The sequence below is a fragment of the Suncus etruscus genome, chromosome 17 (assembly GCF_024139225.1).
Source record: "Suncus etruscus isolate mSunEtr1 chromosome 17, mSunEtr1.pri.cur, whole genome shotgun sequence".
Lineage (NCBI taxonomy): Eukaryota > Metazoa > Chordata > Mammalia > Eulipotyphla > Soricidae > Suncus > Suncus etruscus.
Genome location: NC_064864.1, coordinates 67864937 through 67881455, shown reverse-complemented (window position 1 = coordinate 67881455; position 16519 = coordinate 67864937). Strand labels below are relative to the sequence as shown.

General features: G+C 46.5%; 1 protein-coding gene across 1 annotated transcript in view; it reads right to left on the bottom strand.

Moving 5' to 3' along the window:
• The window catches only part of LOC126033477 (deleted in malignant brain tumors 1 protein-like), an 81785-nt gene that overhangs the window by 52519 nt on the left and 12747 nt on the right, over window positions 1-16519 (bottom strand). Inside the window, exons 5-9 of the mRNA XM_049790449.1 lie at window positions 8726-8780; window positions 7190-7899; window positions 4297-4359; window positions 3380-3700; window positions 21-338 (exon numbers count right to left, since the gene is read on the bottom strand). Coding sequence (XP_049646406.1) covers window positions 21-338; window positions 3380-3700; window positions 4297-4359; window positions 7190-7899; window positions 8726-8780 — 1467 coding nt within the window. The remainder of the gene's footprint in view (window positions 1-20; window positions 339-3379; window positions 3701-4296; window positions 4360-7189; window positions 7900-8725; window positions 8781-16519) is intronic.

The following is a 16519-nucleotide window of genomic DNA, read 5'->3' as shown; positions in this document are numbered from 1 at the left end:
GTGCAGGGTCCCTGACCTACCTGAGCACATGACACCTGCATCTTCCGTGTGCCCACAGTTGTGGGAGAACCACCCAGCATGTGAGCACTGCTCCAGGCGCTGCTCGTCTCCCTCACAGTGCACGTTGTCCAGGAGGATCTTTCCAGAACCTTCTCCAAAATGCGCCTCTCCTGGGGCTGCCAGGGCCTGGCCACAACCCAGCTGCCGGCAGACAACAGTGGCTTCTGGCTGGTCCCAGAGGTCATCACACACTGTCCCCCACACTCCCTCATAGAAAAGCTCCACGCGGCCGGTGCATCTGCCGGGGCCACCGGTTAGCCTGAGAGGGACCCCAGCTCCTGGGGGGAAGCACAAGGGATGGGAGTAGGGGACAGGGTTGTTTGTTCTGTTTGTTGGGTTGTGCAGGCTCATGGCCACCCCTTTGAGATTCCCTTTTCTCCATGGTGTTGGTACTCTGCCTTTCTGCTTCCTGAGCAGGCTTGCCCCTCACTTCTCCTAAGAGCAACCCTGCATTGTTGCTCTTTTCACCTCTCACCCTTACATTTTGGGGTTTCTTTTTGGGTCACACTCGGTGAGGCTCAGGGGTTACTCCTGGCTCTACAATCAGGAGTAACTTCTGGTGGTGCTCAGAGAACACCTGCAGGGAATTGAACTCAGTTGATTAGTGTGTAAGGCAAACACCTTATTTGCTGTACTATCTTTCCAGAAATATTTCTTAATAACATTCAGCAACTTCCTTATAGGAAGAAATATAAACACACATTTATTTATTTATTTTGCTTTATTGTTTGGTCACACCCAGAAATATTACACTGCCATACCCAGCAGTGCTCAGGGGTTATTCCTGATTCTGTGCTCAGAAATTACTTCTGGCAGGTTTGAGGAACCATATAAAGGTGCTGGGGATCAAACTCAGGGCAGCTTCATGCAAGGCAAGCACCCTCCCTCTGTGCTATCACTCTGGCTCCCAGCCCCATATTTTTAAGACAGCCATCTGCAGCACACCCCCCTCTGAAGCCGCACTCATTCTTCTTTTTCTCCTCTCCCAGTCCTAAAACTGTGGCTCCTGCCAGCAGCTACTTATTTGTTTTCCTGGGACTCAGGCCTGTGGCTTGGGGTTTCTCCAGGCAATAAGATCACTCAGGAAAAGTGAGACATCAAGAGTCCTAAGTGACATCATTGTGCCCATGGGTGAAGGTGTCTGATCTGAGTTGCCAGGTGTAAACAAACTAGCAGCCCCACCACCTCAGGGAATAGCCATGGAATTGGAAGAAGGAATGAGATTCTTCTCAGCCACTTCGTTTCCAATGACCTTCAGGCTATATATGGACCAGAGAGTGGAACCAACCAACACCAGCCAAGTGGTTAGCTGAGTGCTACAACAAATGGTGTACTTAGTGCCTGAGGCATGGTGCTCTACGCCTAGTGACGTGTTTGAAAAAACCAAGTTGTCCAGAAGACACAAGACAACAATGTGCAGTCTTACCTGGAGGTGCAGGAGGATTTGACAATGAAGCTCCTGGCAGGACTGATGGAGTGGCCCGTGGGTCCTCAGGAACTGCAAGGGTAAGAGGGGCAGTTTGAACCAGGGCAGCTACACAGTATTTTCAGGACTGTGCCTGCCCTGGCATACATAAACTTAGGGGAACTCAGGAGCACACCAGATGCATCCCTAGATTTTTCTGGTGTGGAGTACTGAAATAATCCCCATGGGGCTCTTCAAAAGGCCTGCTGTGGATACCTATTCCCCTGCGTGGATAGTTGAGGAATTATCAAAGAGATAAATCTATGGTTGGTATTACATTTTTTTGTCATTATTTGTAAAATTTTAGGCAAAATTATGACCACTATCAAATAATTTGGCTCAGAATTCCAGCACCAAAGATTACTAAGAGAACCCAATATTTAGCACCTAAAAGCGAAGATAATATTTTTACTCTTTTTCAAATAAGTCCTTGCAGCTTCAGTTTCTGGTAACCAAGGTAATCTGCCAGAATGCAGATTCTGGGCTGTTGACTCTTCTCAGAAAAAGGGAACCACACGTTAGGGGATTTGGCTCCTTCCTTTACTTGACCTCTAAAACAATAGAGCCCAGCTCAGCGAAGACCATGTTCCTAGATATTTTCTACTCCCTAAGAATCCCTGATTTTGCATTTGAAGTAAGCTTGCAAAGCCTTGAGTTATAACCTTCTCTTTTGTAACTCAGAATCCTTATAGCTCACACCCATAGCTCCAGTATTGTTTACTGTTAAATTTTGCTTTGTGATTGTAAACATTCTTCTCTATACCTATGATGGGGGTTTCCCCTTATAAAGCCCCTGCTTAAAGATTAAACTTGTCACACTCCTGCCAGAAGATGTGTTGACCCTACATACTCTGTGTGTCGCACTCCTGCCAGAAGATGTGTTGACCCTACATACTCTGTGTGTGGTTTCATTATTTCATATTTCTTCACCAGTGCAACCCACTCTTCCTGAAGCGGATTCATTGAAATCCTACTGATGGCTGTAGGACAGAAGCTGCCTCCAGCACAAGCCTGCTTGTCCTTGGACTCAGTGACTCTAAAGCTGTTGCCATTTCTAGGTGGATTATTGGCCTTGTTTGCCCAAGTACTCCATTTAGTGTGCAGGCAGAATGTGGCTCAGATGCCACGACAAGCTGCCACCTCGTGGCCATCAGCATGATGTTCATGGCACCCTGGCAGGAAGGAGGGTCCCACTGCACTGTTTGGGGAAGAGTGGGGGGATGGATGTGGGCTTAGAATGGAAGCTATTCACTAGTTTGGCGGGTGATAGCACACACTTGTGAAACTGGACCTTTGTGCAGGTATTTTATGGCGTACGCATGTGCACACACAGTCAAGCCTATGTAGGACATCAGAAGGATGATTCAAGGATACATATGGACTCACAGACAAGTCACGGCTTAAGAAAGGACATTCTAGGGGGCTAAAGGGGTAGTACAGTGGGTAGAGCATTTGCCTTTCAACTGGCCAACCTGGGCTGTGTTTGGGTTTAATCCCTGACATCCCAGAGGGTCCTGGACACCACCAGGAGTAATTCCTGAGTGCAATGCCAGGAATAACCTCTGAGCCCTTCTAGATTGGTTCAAAACACAAAACAAAAACTCCTAACAACTTAAAAAGGACATTCTAGAGAGGAAAAGCTACAAAACACAGACTCAGAGCAGAAGATGGACACACCTGACCGAGTGGACTGTGGGGTGGCAAGTTCTGGCTCTGAGCTGAGAGTGGGACTCAGGGAAAAGTCAGCACCCGCAAGACGAAGAACGCCCCCAGGCTAAGTAAGGTCCAAGGTGCAAACAAGCTCAGTCCCCCGGAGGGCAGCCAGGGGGGAGCAGGGGCGGGCGTGGGGGTTACCTTCACCGGAGCAGACGGCTCCCGCGTCCTCCAGGTGCCCACAGTTGTGCCTGGAGCCCGCCCTGCTCCCGCACTGCCCCAGGTGGGCCTCGCTGCCCGCGCACTGCACATCATCCAGCAGGATCTTGCCGGAGCCTGGTCCAAAGTGGGCTCCCCGGGGAGCAGCCAGGGCCTGGCCACACCGTAGCTGGCGACACACCACGGAGGCCTCGGGCAGGTCCCAGAGGTCATCACACACGGTGCCCCAGGTTCCCTGGAGAAGCACCTCCACGCGGCCCTGGCACCGCCCAGAGCCATTCACCAGCCTCACGTCCAGCCAGGCTCCTGGGAAGGGTGAACACAGCAGGGCAGTCTCAGGTGACTGTCCCTCCTGTGTCTAGAGGGTTCCTTCATCCTCCCTCATTCCCTGTACTCAGGGAACAGTCTGGCTGGGATAGGGTTCGGGCTCAGCTCTCTTCCCATCAGGAATGAATATTGTTTGATGGCTCCTCTCAGACATTCCAGTTGCCCTAAAGGGCCCAGCTGGACCACTGCCCCAGTGCCAGGCAAGGAGAAAGTCTCTGAGGTGACCAGACTTGCCATCCTTAGCTACATTAGGTCCTTGAGGTACCCACGTGTGACTTCTGGTCTGACTCCCCAAGAGCCAGGTCTGAGGATGGGAACACAGGTTCAAGAAGATGTATTTGCTGCTGGCAAGCCTGGCCTAGAGCCTCAGGAACCAGCTTACTAGCAGCTACTCTTCCAGCCTCTCTACTCAGCCCATCCTGGGAACATGATTCTCTTCATTATGGGGGAAGAAACGGAGACTCTGAGCCTGCTTCCTGCAAGGATGATCCCACCTCCTTTTTAAGGCCAGGTGGGGGGCTTCTCACAACACTTTGGGGGGCTCTTCCTGGCTCAGGGTTTGCCCGGCCTACCTGCAGGTGAGGGCGAGGAAGCGGCGGGGACTGTGATCTCTGAGGGTCTTGAGGCACTGTCAGCTGGAAGGAACAACACAGCAGGTCACTGGTGCTCAGCAGCCCTGCAGGAAGGGCTGGAATGAGCCGCCATGGGACTGGTCTGTGGCTGCCTCTTGGGTCTTCCCAGGAAGCCGCATTATCCTCTTTGGAAGATGCTGCTTCACTGTGAGAGGACGATGCACTCGTGGCTTTGGTACCCTGGACCCCTCATCCTGGTACAGGTCAAACTTGAGAAAAGTGAAGGCAGAGGGCCCAGGAAAAGGCTGTGAATGTGGGTTTCCTGAGTTTGATCCACAGCACTGTGCAATTCCCCAACACAGCTGATGTTATCTCTGCACTTTCCTACTCATGGCCCCGGGTGGTCCCAGAAGTCCCTGAACTGCTGGACCCAAAGCAGCATCACATGGCAGGACCCAAGCCTTGAACTGTCTTATTATTTTCTTGGTTGTTTTGTTTTTGGGCCATACCCAGCAGTGCTCAAGGATTACTCCTGGTTCTGCACACAGGGAGCACTCCTGGAAGGCTTGGGGGACCCTATGGGATGCCAGGGATCAAACTTAGTCGGCCTTTTGCAAGGCAAATGCCCTTCCCACTGTGCTATCACTCTGGCCCAAACTGTAAAGTCTTGTTAGCTGAGAATTCTTGGGAGTGGCCCCTGGGTCTGAGCACTGTTTGGGAGCCCCTCCCCCAATATTATTGAATGTAAAGGAAGACAGCAAACCTGTGACTCAGTCAGAATGAAAACACAGTGATCGTGGTAGATTCTGAGAGAGTCAGCAGAGAAGGTATAAACAGAAACTGGACCAGGAGGGCTGCAGCAGAAGCATAAAGGAAAGATGAAAGAGGAAGGGGGGAAAAAAAGAAGGAAGGAAGAAGGTGGGATGATACTAGGTGTTGAGGGAGGCGACTTGCAGCTTAGGCCCGTAGGGATGAGGGGCTGTGTTTTGATTTCATCTGAACACTTGATAGTATGGGCCTTGCTCCCAAAGATCAGGGTTTCACAGTTGCCAAACTCTGATAAGATAAAAGGTTCTCAAGAGATGGGACTTGGGGGAAGGTGAGTGAGGCCAGGTGTATCTCAGGACCTGGTGGCAGGTGGTTTCTATAGGGCCTTTATCAGGTCAGGGTGGTGCTGAGATTTCCTGGGGTCTTGCAGAAAAGCAACCTGTTGAGTTTATTCATTATAGTGTTTCCTGAATTCAGATGAATACTGACCTGTGTGTGAAAGTATGTGCGAGTGTATATGTGTGTATAAGTGTGTGAATATGTGTATGTGTGTATGTGAGTCTATATGATTGTGTGTGTGTGTGTGTGTGTGCACTCAAGCTTAGCATCGTGTCTCACCAGCTGAGCTACTTTATCCCACAACCTCAAACACTGATCAGTGTCAGGCACCATAGCTGGTGCTTTTTGCATTTCTGTCCTTACTTCCAGAACTCTGCTGTAACGTGCAACTGAATAGATATAAACAAACAATCAAAAATCCTGTTTTTCTTGGTACCTGTTGCTGTTGGTTCGTCCATGGAGGTGCTAGAGGTCCATGATCTCTCTACAGCTATGTGGGAAAAGGCAGCAATCAGTTCAAATAGCATTTCAGTGAGAGAAAACCAATGAAAGTTAAGAGAAAGCCACCTGGCTTTCTATTGTCTCTTTGCAATAAAGTAGAAATTTGTTATACAGATCCAGAGAATGTTCAGCCTTTAGATAGGAGTATCATTTTTTTTTTTTTTTTTGGTTTTTGGGTCACACCCGGCAGTGCTCAGGGGTTACTCCTGGCTGTCTGCTCAGAAATAGCTCCTGGCAGGCACGGGGGACCATATGGGACACCGGGATTCGAACCAACCACCTTTGGTCCTGGATCGGCTGCTTGCAAGGCAAACGCCGCTGTGCTATCTCTCCGGGCCCTAGATAGGAGTATCATAACCTGTCAGCTTATCCCAACACATAATGCAAATAAGCATTCACTTCCTGACCCATACACCAGGAGTCAAGTATCATAATCAATAGGAAAGAAGCTTATAAATAAGGAGGGGAATGATTTGCAAATTATCATAATAGACTTAAGTCAGAAGTTTGTTTGTTTGTTTGTTTGTTTTTTGGTTTTTGGGCCACACCCGATGATGCTCAGGGGTTACTCCTGGCTGTCTGCTCAGAAATAGCTCCTGGCAGGCTTGGGGGACCATATAGGACACCGGGATTCGAACCAACCACCTTTGGTTTTGGATCGGCTGCTTGCAAGGCAAACGCCGCTGTGCTATCTCTCCGGGCCCTCAAGTCAGAAGTTTTAATGTAAACCAAAAAATAATGTTTTCTTTGTACCTGTTGGTGTTGGCATTTCCTGGGAGGTGGTAGAGGTCGCTGTTATTTCAGTCGCTACAGGGGGAAATGCATTGATTAATATAGAAAAAAACAACAACAGAGAAAGCCATCTGGCAATCACCAATTTTTAAGAGTCTCTTGTGAAAAAGGAAAAATAAGTTACAATGGTCCCAAGGATTTCCCACCTGAAACATGAGTTCTGTAACCTGTAGGCTTATTCTTGGTTTTTGGGTCACACCTGGCAGTGCTCAAGGGTTACTCCTGGCTCTTTGCTCAGAAATAACTCCTGGCAGGCTAAGGGGACCATACAGGATGCCAGGATTCGAACCACAGACCTTCCTCATGCAAGGCAAACATCTTTCCTCCATGCTATCTCTCCGGCCCCCTGTGGGCTGATTCTTAATCCACCAGACATTATGAAGAAACATCAATTTTCTGATCAGTAAACTGGAAGTCAAATGTGAGTTTAGCTCTGAATAAACATCGTTATAGAAAGTGCAAAGTTCAACTTACTAGATAAACTTGTTTTTACTGATAAAGATGATGGCAATGTGGGTGACAGTGTTGGCATTGATGATGATGATAATTGGGATGATGACAGTGGTGGTAATGAGGATGACAATGGTGATGAAGATAGTGATGGAGGCAACGATGACAAGGGAGGTGACAATGACAGTTGGGATGATGTTGTAGCTAAAGGTGAAAATGTTGATGACAATGGTTGTGATGATGATGGCAGCATTGATGATGATGATGGTAGTGATGGAGACAAGGATGACAAGGTAGGTGACAATGACAGTTGGGATGATGATGTAGCTAAAGGTGAAAATGTTGACGACAGTGGTTGTGATGATGGCAGCATTGATGATGATGATGGTAGTGATGGAGACAAGGATGACAATGGAGGTGACAATGACAGTTGGGACGATGATGTAGCTAAAGGTGAAAATGTTGATGACAATGGTTGTGATGATGATGGCAGCATTGATGATGATGATGATAGTGGTGATGACAATGATGAGGATGATGGTGACAATGATGACAATGATGGAGATGACAATAGGGAAGATGAAGATGGTGGCGGTGACAATGATGATGACAATGGCAGAGATGATAGTGAAGACGAAGATGGTGGTGACAATGACGATGACAATGAAGATGATGATGGGGGTGGTGACAATGATGATGACAATGGCAGGTATGTTGCAGATGAAGAAGACAGTGAAGCTGATATTAATTCTTCTATTTAGAAGAAAAGGAAGAATTTTGATAGTTGAAGGCAGAATTCCTAGAGTTTGGTCCCAGACCAGTACCTTCCTGGGTTTGTTAGAAATATAAACTTCAGGGCCCGGAGAGATAGCACAGCGGCGTTTGCCTTGCAAGCAGCCGATCCAGAACCAAAGGTGGTTGGTTCGAATCCCGGTGTCCCATATGGTCCCCCGAGCCTGCCAGGAGCTATTTCTGAGCAGACAGCCAGGAGTAACCCCTGAGCAAAGCTGGGTGTGGGCCCCCCCCCAAAAAAAAAAGAAATATAAACTCATGTCTATACCTAGTGAACCAGAAACTCTGGTGGCAGTGACCAGGAATGTGTGTTTAAATAGGCCCTCGGAATAAGCTCAGTAGTGTGCCAAAACCACTGCTTAAGAAAACATACAAATTATTGAAATAATCTCATGCTATTTCCTGGAGACAAAGGTATTATTTATTCTAAATCACTTAAATATGCAATTTCCCACCGACATCCTCTATGGCTAGAAAGATTAGATTCCCTCATCCAGTTGGACACTCAATGACCAAATCACCCTGGAAAGTGAAATGTGATTTTCCCTGTCAAATGAGGCATTTGTGATGATTTATATGTGTCTAAATGTAGCTGAAGACCAGCAGCTATTCATGATGGTCCATCAGTCTCCACCTCCCGTGGGTCCTGTCCTGCCTGCAGTGACCTGATGATTTAGTTCAGACCCGAGAAGTCTCTTGTTTCTGGGTGCCTAAGTAGTGGAGCTAATTCCGACCACTTTCTTGGCTGGAACTGCTGTTCTGTGTGGAGCCACTCGCCAAGCCTCACCTGACCTGGTGAAGATCTGCTCTCAGGAAACTGCTCTTAGAGAGACTGTTGATTCCTGGAGGAGGCATAAGTAGGAGCGATGTGGCACCTTAGTGCTGTAAGGTTCTTTCTGTTGCATATGTCTCTGCAATGGGATACCCTTTAGACTCAAGCAACACAAGTCACCCAAACCAGCTTCTGCAAAACTGATTCCAGCTTGACTTAACAGGGCCTGTTTCTGGGGCCGGAGCTATAGTACAGTGGGGAGGGCGTTTGCCTTGCACATGGTCGACCAGGGTTTGATCCCCAGCATCCCATAAGGTTTCCTGAGCCTGCCAGGAGTAATTTCTGAATGCAGAGCTAGGAGTAACCCCCAAGCTCCACTGGGTGTAACCAAAACCTATAACAAAACCAAATCAAACACAAAACCAGGGTCTGTTTCCTTCCCTTCTATCACCAAGTATATGTTAGTTAGCAAGACAAAAAAATGGATAAGTAGAGAAAGTATAGAAGGCACTGGGTCAGCCTGGACTGGAGGGAGAGACCAGTTATTGGAGAGCAGCAACCCTTATGGAGGAAGTTGCTGTCTGTCTGTCTATCTGTCTGACACACCCTCCCCCACCCCTGTCCTTAGGAGTCTTAGCACACAGGATCTCCTCACCTGAACAGTTGACACTGGCATCCTCTTTGTGGCCACAGTTGTGTGGGAACCAGGGGTCATGGTCGCACAGGGCCAAGTTACTTTCCTTACCACTACAGAACATATTGTCCAGCACAATCTTCCCACTCCCGGGGCCAAAGTGGGTGCCCAGAGGGGCAGATAGGGCCTTGCCACAGCCCAGCTGCCGACACACTCTTTACCTTTGCCTCTGCCAGGGTCCATCGTATACCAAGCCCCACATATCCTAGTGGAAAAAAATCCACCTGCCCAGAGCTTCTCCTGGACCCACCAGTCAGCCTCAAGGAGGGCAAGGAGTCTGCAAAGAGGAGGATGCAGCCTTCAGAGGAAGTCTTGGGCACTGAGCTGATATATATCTCCGATAGATAGATAGATAGATAGATAGATAGATAGATAGATAGATAGATAGATAGATAGATAGATAGATAGATAGAGAGTAGATACCTTTCTTGCATTGATAATTGTGGGCAGGCATGAAAAAAATAAAGAACATGGGTATGCATCAGGGCAGAAAATTCAAAAATAAAATGGTCTCACTCTAAGGATGAAAAGTGGAGTATAGCACTGGAGGGCTGGTGCACTGGGCTGAGCGCCACCAGCAGGGGGCATACCAGATTCAGTCCCCAGCACTATATTATGCATCACCAGGAGCAATCCCAAGCAGAGAGTCGGGGATAGCTGCTAAATTTTGGATGTGACCCCCAAAGTCAAAGAAAGAAAAGCAGAAAAAAGATACATATATGTATATTGCTATGGATAATGTAAAACTGAGTAAAAAACCTAAGGTACAGAATCATATAGAAAGAACAACAGGCCAGAGAGATAGCATGGAGGTCAGGCATTTGCCTTTCATGCAGAAGGTCATTGGTTCGAATACTGGCATCCCATATGGTCCCCCGAGCCTGCCAGGAGCAATTTCTGAGCATGGAGCCAGGAGTAACCCCTGAGTGCTGCCAGGTATGACCCAAAAACCAAACCAAACCAAACCAAACCAAACCAAAACAAAACAATAAAAAAAGAGAAGGAGTAACAATTTTACTGAAAGAAAAACACAAACAAATGTATCAGGGTGACCCTTAAGGCAGTAGGAGTTAGAACAGGGCATCCATAGGTGAGCAGATTTTCCTCTTTTAGAGGGGCACTCAGCCACAGGCATGCATTAATTGGGTCTGTGGGTGCAGAATCCACGAGGATGAAGGCCTACTGCAAGGGACTTGAGCTTCCCTAGTTTGGGGTGTCCTGGAGCCAAACTCCTGTGGATGCCAAGTGATCACTGTAGATAAGTGCTTGAGAGAGTCAAAACTTAAAAGAGTTTTGATAGTTGGACAGTAAGCAATCCTCTCCCTGGAGTTAATCAATGGCCAGTTATTATGGCGATGTTAGTATTTGTACCATTAACCACAAAATGAATTATAGATACAAACACCAATTCAAGGAAAGTCGGACAAAGGAATTTGGAGACCTTTGGGCTTATCAACAATTCTTTGCTTCGGGCCTGGAGAGATAGCACAGCAGCGTTTGCCTTGCAAGCAGCCCATCCAAGACCAAAGGTGGTTGGTTCGAATCCTGGTGTCCCATATGGTCCCCCGTGCCTGCCAGGAGCTATTTCTGAGCAGACAGCCAGGAGTAATCCCTGAGCACCGCCGGGTGTGGCCCAAAAACCAAAAAAAAAAAAAAACCAAAAAAACAAAAACCAAAAAAAAAAAAAAACCCACAATTCTTTACTTCACAATAATGACAGGAGTCCTTAAGAATAGGTATAAAACTTAGCTAAAAAGCAGGGCCTTGTAACAAACACATAGCTAAAATGCGGGACCTTGTGACAGGCACAGAACTTTGCTAAAAGCAGACAGCCTTGAGAATTGAATGTTAAACATTTAAGATTTAAGGGCAACAAACACAGAGCTATAATAAAAGCAGGTAGACTTGAGAATTAAATGTAAACATTTAGGATCTAAGGCTTCTTCAGAAACAAAAAAGGCACAGGACTTTGGTCCTGGGAAATGAAGTCTAATCTATAAGGTCCCCTTATCTGTACATCCTTGTTTCATTATCAGTACATCCCTGGCCTGATGAAGACAGATCTCATTATCTGCACATTCCATCTCATCTGCCAATGGGTTCTGTTATTTGTCCTGTTCAATATATCTACCTCTTATTGACCTATTTACGAGCAAAACTGTGCCACAAAAAAGTATATAAGCCGGGCCTTTCAATAAACGGAATTGGATTCGGATTTGGCTGGAATCCTTTTCCCACTTTTCTCTGTCTCTGTGTCTGTCTTTGTGTCTTTGTGCTTGTGCGATCTCTCTCCAAGAAAGAATAACCACATCTTAATTGGTGTCCCTGCAGGCTGGGGCACCCACACAATAAGACAAGAAAACTAAAAAAGAACTGCAAGAGTCAGTCCTAAGGAGTATGTATGTGTGTATAAGTATGTATTAGTGTGTAAATGAGCATGTATCTGAGTACATATGAAAGAGTGTGTATGTGTGTGAAAGTGAGTATGTGAATATGTCTATGTGTGTATGAGTATGTATATTGTTAGTATGTGTGAGAAAGTGTGTTTGTGTGTGAGTGTGTGTGTAATTATTTGCTTTCTAATCCTCATCATTTTCTAAACTTTCGAATGTTCTATGGAAGAGGAAGACTATGAAGATGATCTGGCCTCAAAGCAATTGGAGGCCTGGTTTGTGGGCCTGTCCTCCTTAGTGGCACTTTGTATTCCTCAAACCATGCATCTCCCCAGACCCCTTCTATGTGGTTCCTGCTGTTCCCCAGGGGTTCCTGGGCACCAGCTGATGCTTCCTGGGAAGAAGTTTTCTGACCTGGTGGGCCGAGCTGGGCAGGAAGTGATCTGCGTCCGGAGGCCACTGAGTGCACCATAGGGGGAACTAAAACAACATGGAAACCATGGTTAGGACCAAGCCCTGCTCCAAGGTAGATGCAGGGTCACATCAGCAAGGACTCATCAGGCCAAGAAGCTTCAACTTTTCCACCCCTGACCCAAACAGCAGCTCTGATACAAGCCAGTGGGCTGACCACATGCTCACAAAAATGGCTCATTTGCTAATGAGATTTGGGTCCAGTTCTAGAAAGTTCTAAGAGATAACCTTAGTGCCCCCAAAGACATCGCCCCCAATGTCTTGCCCCTTTCCCTTACTTCAGCTCCAGGTTCCACATAAGGATGCTTAGCAGTGGTCAAATGAGCCTTTGAGGAACATGGGTAAACATCATGTTGTTAGGATGTGGGTGTCTAGAAGACCCACAATGGGTCTAGGCAGTGAGATGAGCTGTGTAGTGTAGAAGCATCCAGATGCTAAGGCCGTGGATTGAGAATCTGAGTTATAGAAACATTGCTAGGCTGGGTATTGAGAATTATAGAAACATGCTTTACCTGGTGAAGGAGTTGGCAAGTTTCCTTTGTTTCCTGATCCTAAAAAAATCAAAATGTCTTAGAGAGATGTGGCACACATGGAAAATATAAGCATTTTTCTTTGAGGAGGGATAGTGATGTCAAGAGGGTCTTTGACTGTTTTCCAGAGCAGGGTCTGTCTCTGTCCTCATGATGGTTTGCTGGTGCTCTGCCTAGTGGAATTTTTCTTAGCTGAAGCCAAAATTTCTCAAGGAAGTGTTGGTTCATACTCTGAATTTAGGACTGCATGCACTTCCATGGACTCATCCAATAACTATTCAGTAGCTGTCCTTGTACTTATCAAAGCCCAACACTGAGAGGCGAGGGGGGAGCCTGAGGAACAAGACTGAGAAAACCCAGGCCTTGAGGCATGCATCATCTGAAGGTCACCTTGAGCTTCCCAAGCTCCCTAGAACTTGTACAGTGATCTCTCAGGCCTAAATTTCAGCTCATTTTTTCCCAAGGCCCCTCCAATCTATCAGTGAGAACTGCCAAGCCTTGCCCCCTGTTTCATTCATTGTTCATGACCTACCTGATGGTTGGGTGGTTGGATGGTTCCCAACTTTGGACATGGGGAAGGTTGCATGAGCTGTGGGGGGGAAAGCACAAAATATTGTAGAAAATGTTCCCACTGTCGAATGCTGAATAGGGAGGATAGGGCTTTCTTGTTCATTTGCTTCATGTTTCCAGGCAAAGAATTCAGAGAGCTGCTTTCTAGTTCAAACTATGCTGAGGTGGAACAAGCACCATGAAACTATGATGCCAGACACAGAAGGGCCACTGGCTGTGGGATGCCATTTCTGCACACTGGCCACAGAAATGGAGAACAGGTTGGTAAGTGCTGGCCTGATGGGAGGGTTTGATGTGGTCTGTCATGGCTGGGAGGCATATATGAGCTGTGAGTCAAGGCACAAAAACCTGCTCATCAGCCAGCTCAGCCATCACAAAGCAAACCATCTCCCCATGACAGATATTAAAAAAAAAATTGGGGGCCAGAATGATAGCACAGTGGTAGGGCTTTTGCTTTGCACTCTGCTGACCTGGACTTGATCCTTGACATCCCATATGGTCCCCTGAGCTTCCCAGGAGCAATTTCTGAGTACAGAGCCAGGAGTAATCTCTGAGCACCACTGGGTGTGGCCCAAAACCAAAAAATAAAATAAATAAATAAATAAATAAAAGATAAATGCGGGCCCAGAATTAGCTACCCTCATTCCGCAATGCACACCAGACTGTCCAGTTTAGAGATAAGAATGTGATAATTAATCTCCCTTTTCTCACAGAAGAACATGGAAACAGAAAAGATAAAGGAGATTGGTGGGAGCAAGGCTTAGGACTGTCAAAGAAATGCAACATGTCAATCAGAAGTCTAAAGGATCCTGGGTTTTGAGGCATGAACTTAAGGACATATTGCATGGAATTCTATGCAGCTGATGGAAAAATGTAATCATAAAGTTTTCTTAAACATGGATAATCAGAAGAGACAAAATGAGTCAGAGGGAGATAATAATCTCACTTATTTGTGGTATATAAAAAAAAGATAGTGTGGTAATACTATCCAGAGACAATAGTGATGAGGGCTAGGAGAACCCATCCATGGTAGGAAGCTTGTCACAAAGAGTGGGGGGGGCTAATTAGGGAAGAGAAGAGAGTACTGTTACAATGAGGCACCCCATGGCTCATTCTCTCACACCTAACTCTTCCCTCATCTCTTGATGGATCCTGAGTCTCTGAACAGGGCAGTGAACCCTGTTCATTCTTTTACACTTAATAGGGTCAGAATGTGATTCAGAGAGTCCAAAAAGGGGAGTAATGAAGCTCTAGAATTCTGGAGTCATATATTGTCTGTATTATCATCTCATTGACCTTGGCCTCTCTGAGCCTGAGTTTCCCCAACAAAAAATAGGTGTTATAGAAAGTACCATTATGGGGGCCGGGTGGTGGCGCTAAGAGGTAAGGTGCCTGCCTTGCCAGCGCTAGCCTAGGACGGACTGCGGTTCGATCCCCCGGTGTCCCATATGGTCCCCCAAGCCAGGAGCGACTTCTGAGCACATAGCCAGGAGTAACCCCTGAGCGTCACCTGGAGTGGCCCAAAAACCAAAAAAAAAAAAAAAAAAAAAAAAGAAAGTACCATTATTCGGCTGGTGGGAGGATTAGAGAAGACAATCCACTTTAGGCCATGGCCAAGGATTAACATGGCGTTTGGCTCTGCTTACCAGGAGAAAAAGATCGTGGACTCCAGAGGCAAGTTCAATGGTTCTGGTGCCCACGTTTCAAGGAGTCAAAAGAAACAGGTAAATGTAGTCACAAGAGTTCTTGAAGTTGGGGGCCGGAACAATAGCACAGCAGTAGGGCATTTACCTTGCACACAGCTTATCCAGGACAGACCTTGGTTTGATCCCCGGCACCCCATATGGTCCCGAGCCAGGAGCAATTTCTGAGCACATAGCCAGGAGTACCCCCTGAGCATAACAGGGTGCACCCCCCACAACAAGAGTTCTTTTTTTTTTTTTTTTTTTTTTTTTTTTTTATTTTATTTTATTTTATTTTATTTTTTTTTTTTTTTTTTTTTGGTTTTTGGGTCACACCCGGCAGTGCTCAGGGGTTATTCCTGGCTTCACGCTCAGAAATTGCTCCTGGCAGGCACAGGGGACCATATGGGACGCCGGGATTCGAACTGATGACCTCCTGCATGAAAGGCAAATGCCTTACCTCCATGCTATCTCTCCGGCCCCACAACAAGAGTTCTTGAAGTCGAAAGGAAACACCTACCTTGGGGTTTGAGTGTCAATGATTCTTCAGCTCTCTCTGCAGGAAGAAGGGTTGAATTAGTGAGGGTGATGCTGACATGGTCAACCCTACTGCCAGTCATAACCACCCCGCAGCATGGAAAGAAACTCCCTGAATTGTGCACAAGCTATATTTTGTCAAACATTCCCCTTCACTGGAGTAGAAATAAGGCTGGAAACAGAAGCTCCATTCAGAAGATAAAAAAAAAAGCCAAAAAATAGTTGGCAGTGTTCAGGATGGAAATAAAATTAAGCTAGGTATCAGTCTACACAATGGAATACTACACAGCTGTTAGGAAAAATGAAGTCATGAAATTTGCCTATACATGGTTGGACATGGAGACTATTATGCTGAGTGAAATGAATCAGAGGAAGAGAGGTAGACACAGAATAGTCTCATATGTGGGATTTAAGAAAAATAAAAGACAGTATGGTAATAATATCTAGAGACAACAGAGATGCCGGCCGAAAGGACCAGCTCATGCATGATATACAACAAAGTGCGGTTAGCACAGTTGAGCACTAACTGCACTTACAACTACCATCACAATGATAGTGAGAGAGAAATAGAATGCCTGTTCCTAAGACAGATGGGGTAGGGGAAGAGGAAAATGGAGAACACTGGTAGAAGGAAAAAAATTACGTTGGTGAAGGGTGGTGTCCATTTGATGACTGAAACCCAACTATGAACATTTTTGTAACTACAGTGCTTAAATAAAGAAATTATTATTTAAAAATAAACTAGGGGCCAGAGCAATAGCACAATGGGTAGGGCATTTGTCTTGTATGCAGCTGACCCTGGGTTCAATCCCAAGCATCACATTTGGTTCCCTTAAGCCTGCTAGTAATCATTCCTGAGCGCAAAGCCAGGAAGAACTTTTGAGTACCACTGGATGTGGCCCAACCCCTGATAAAATATTATAGCTAATGTC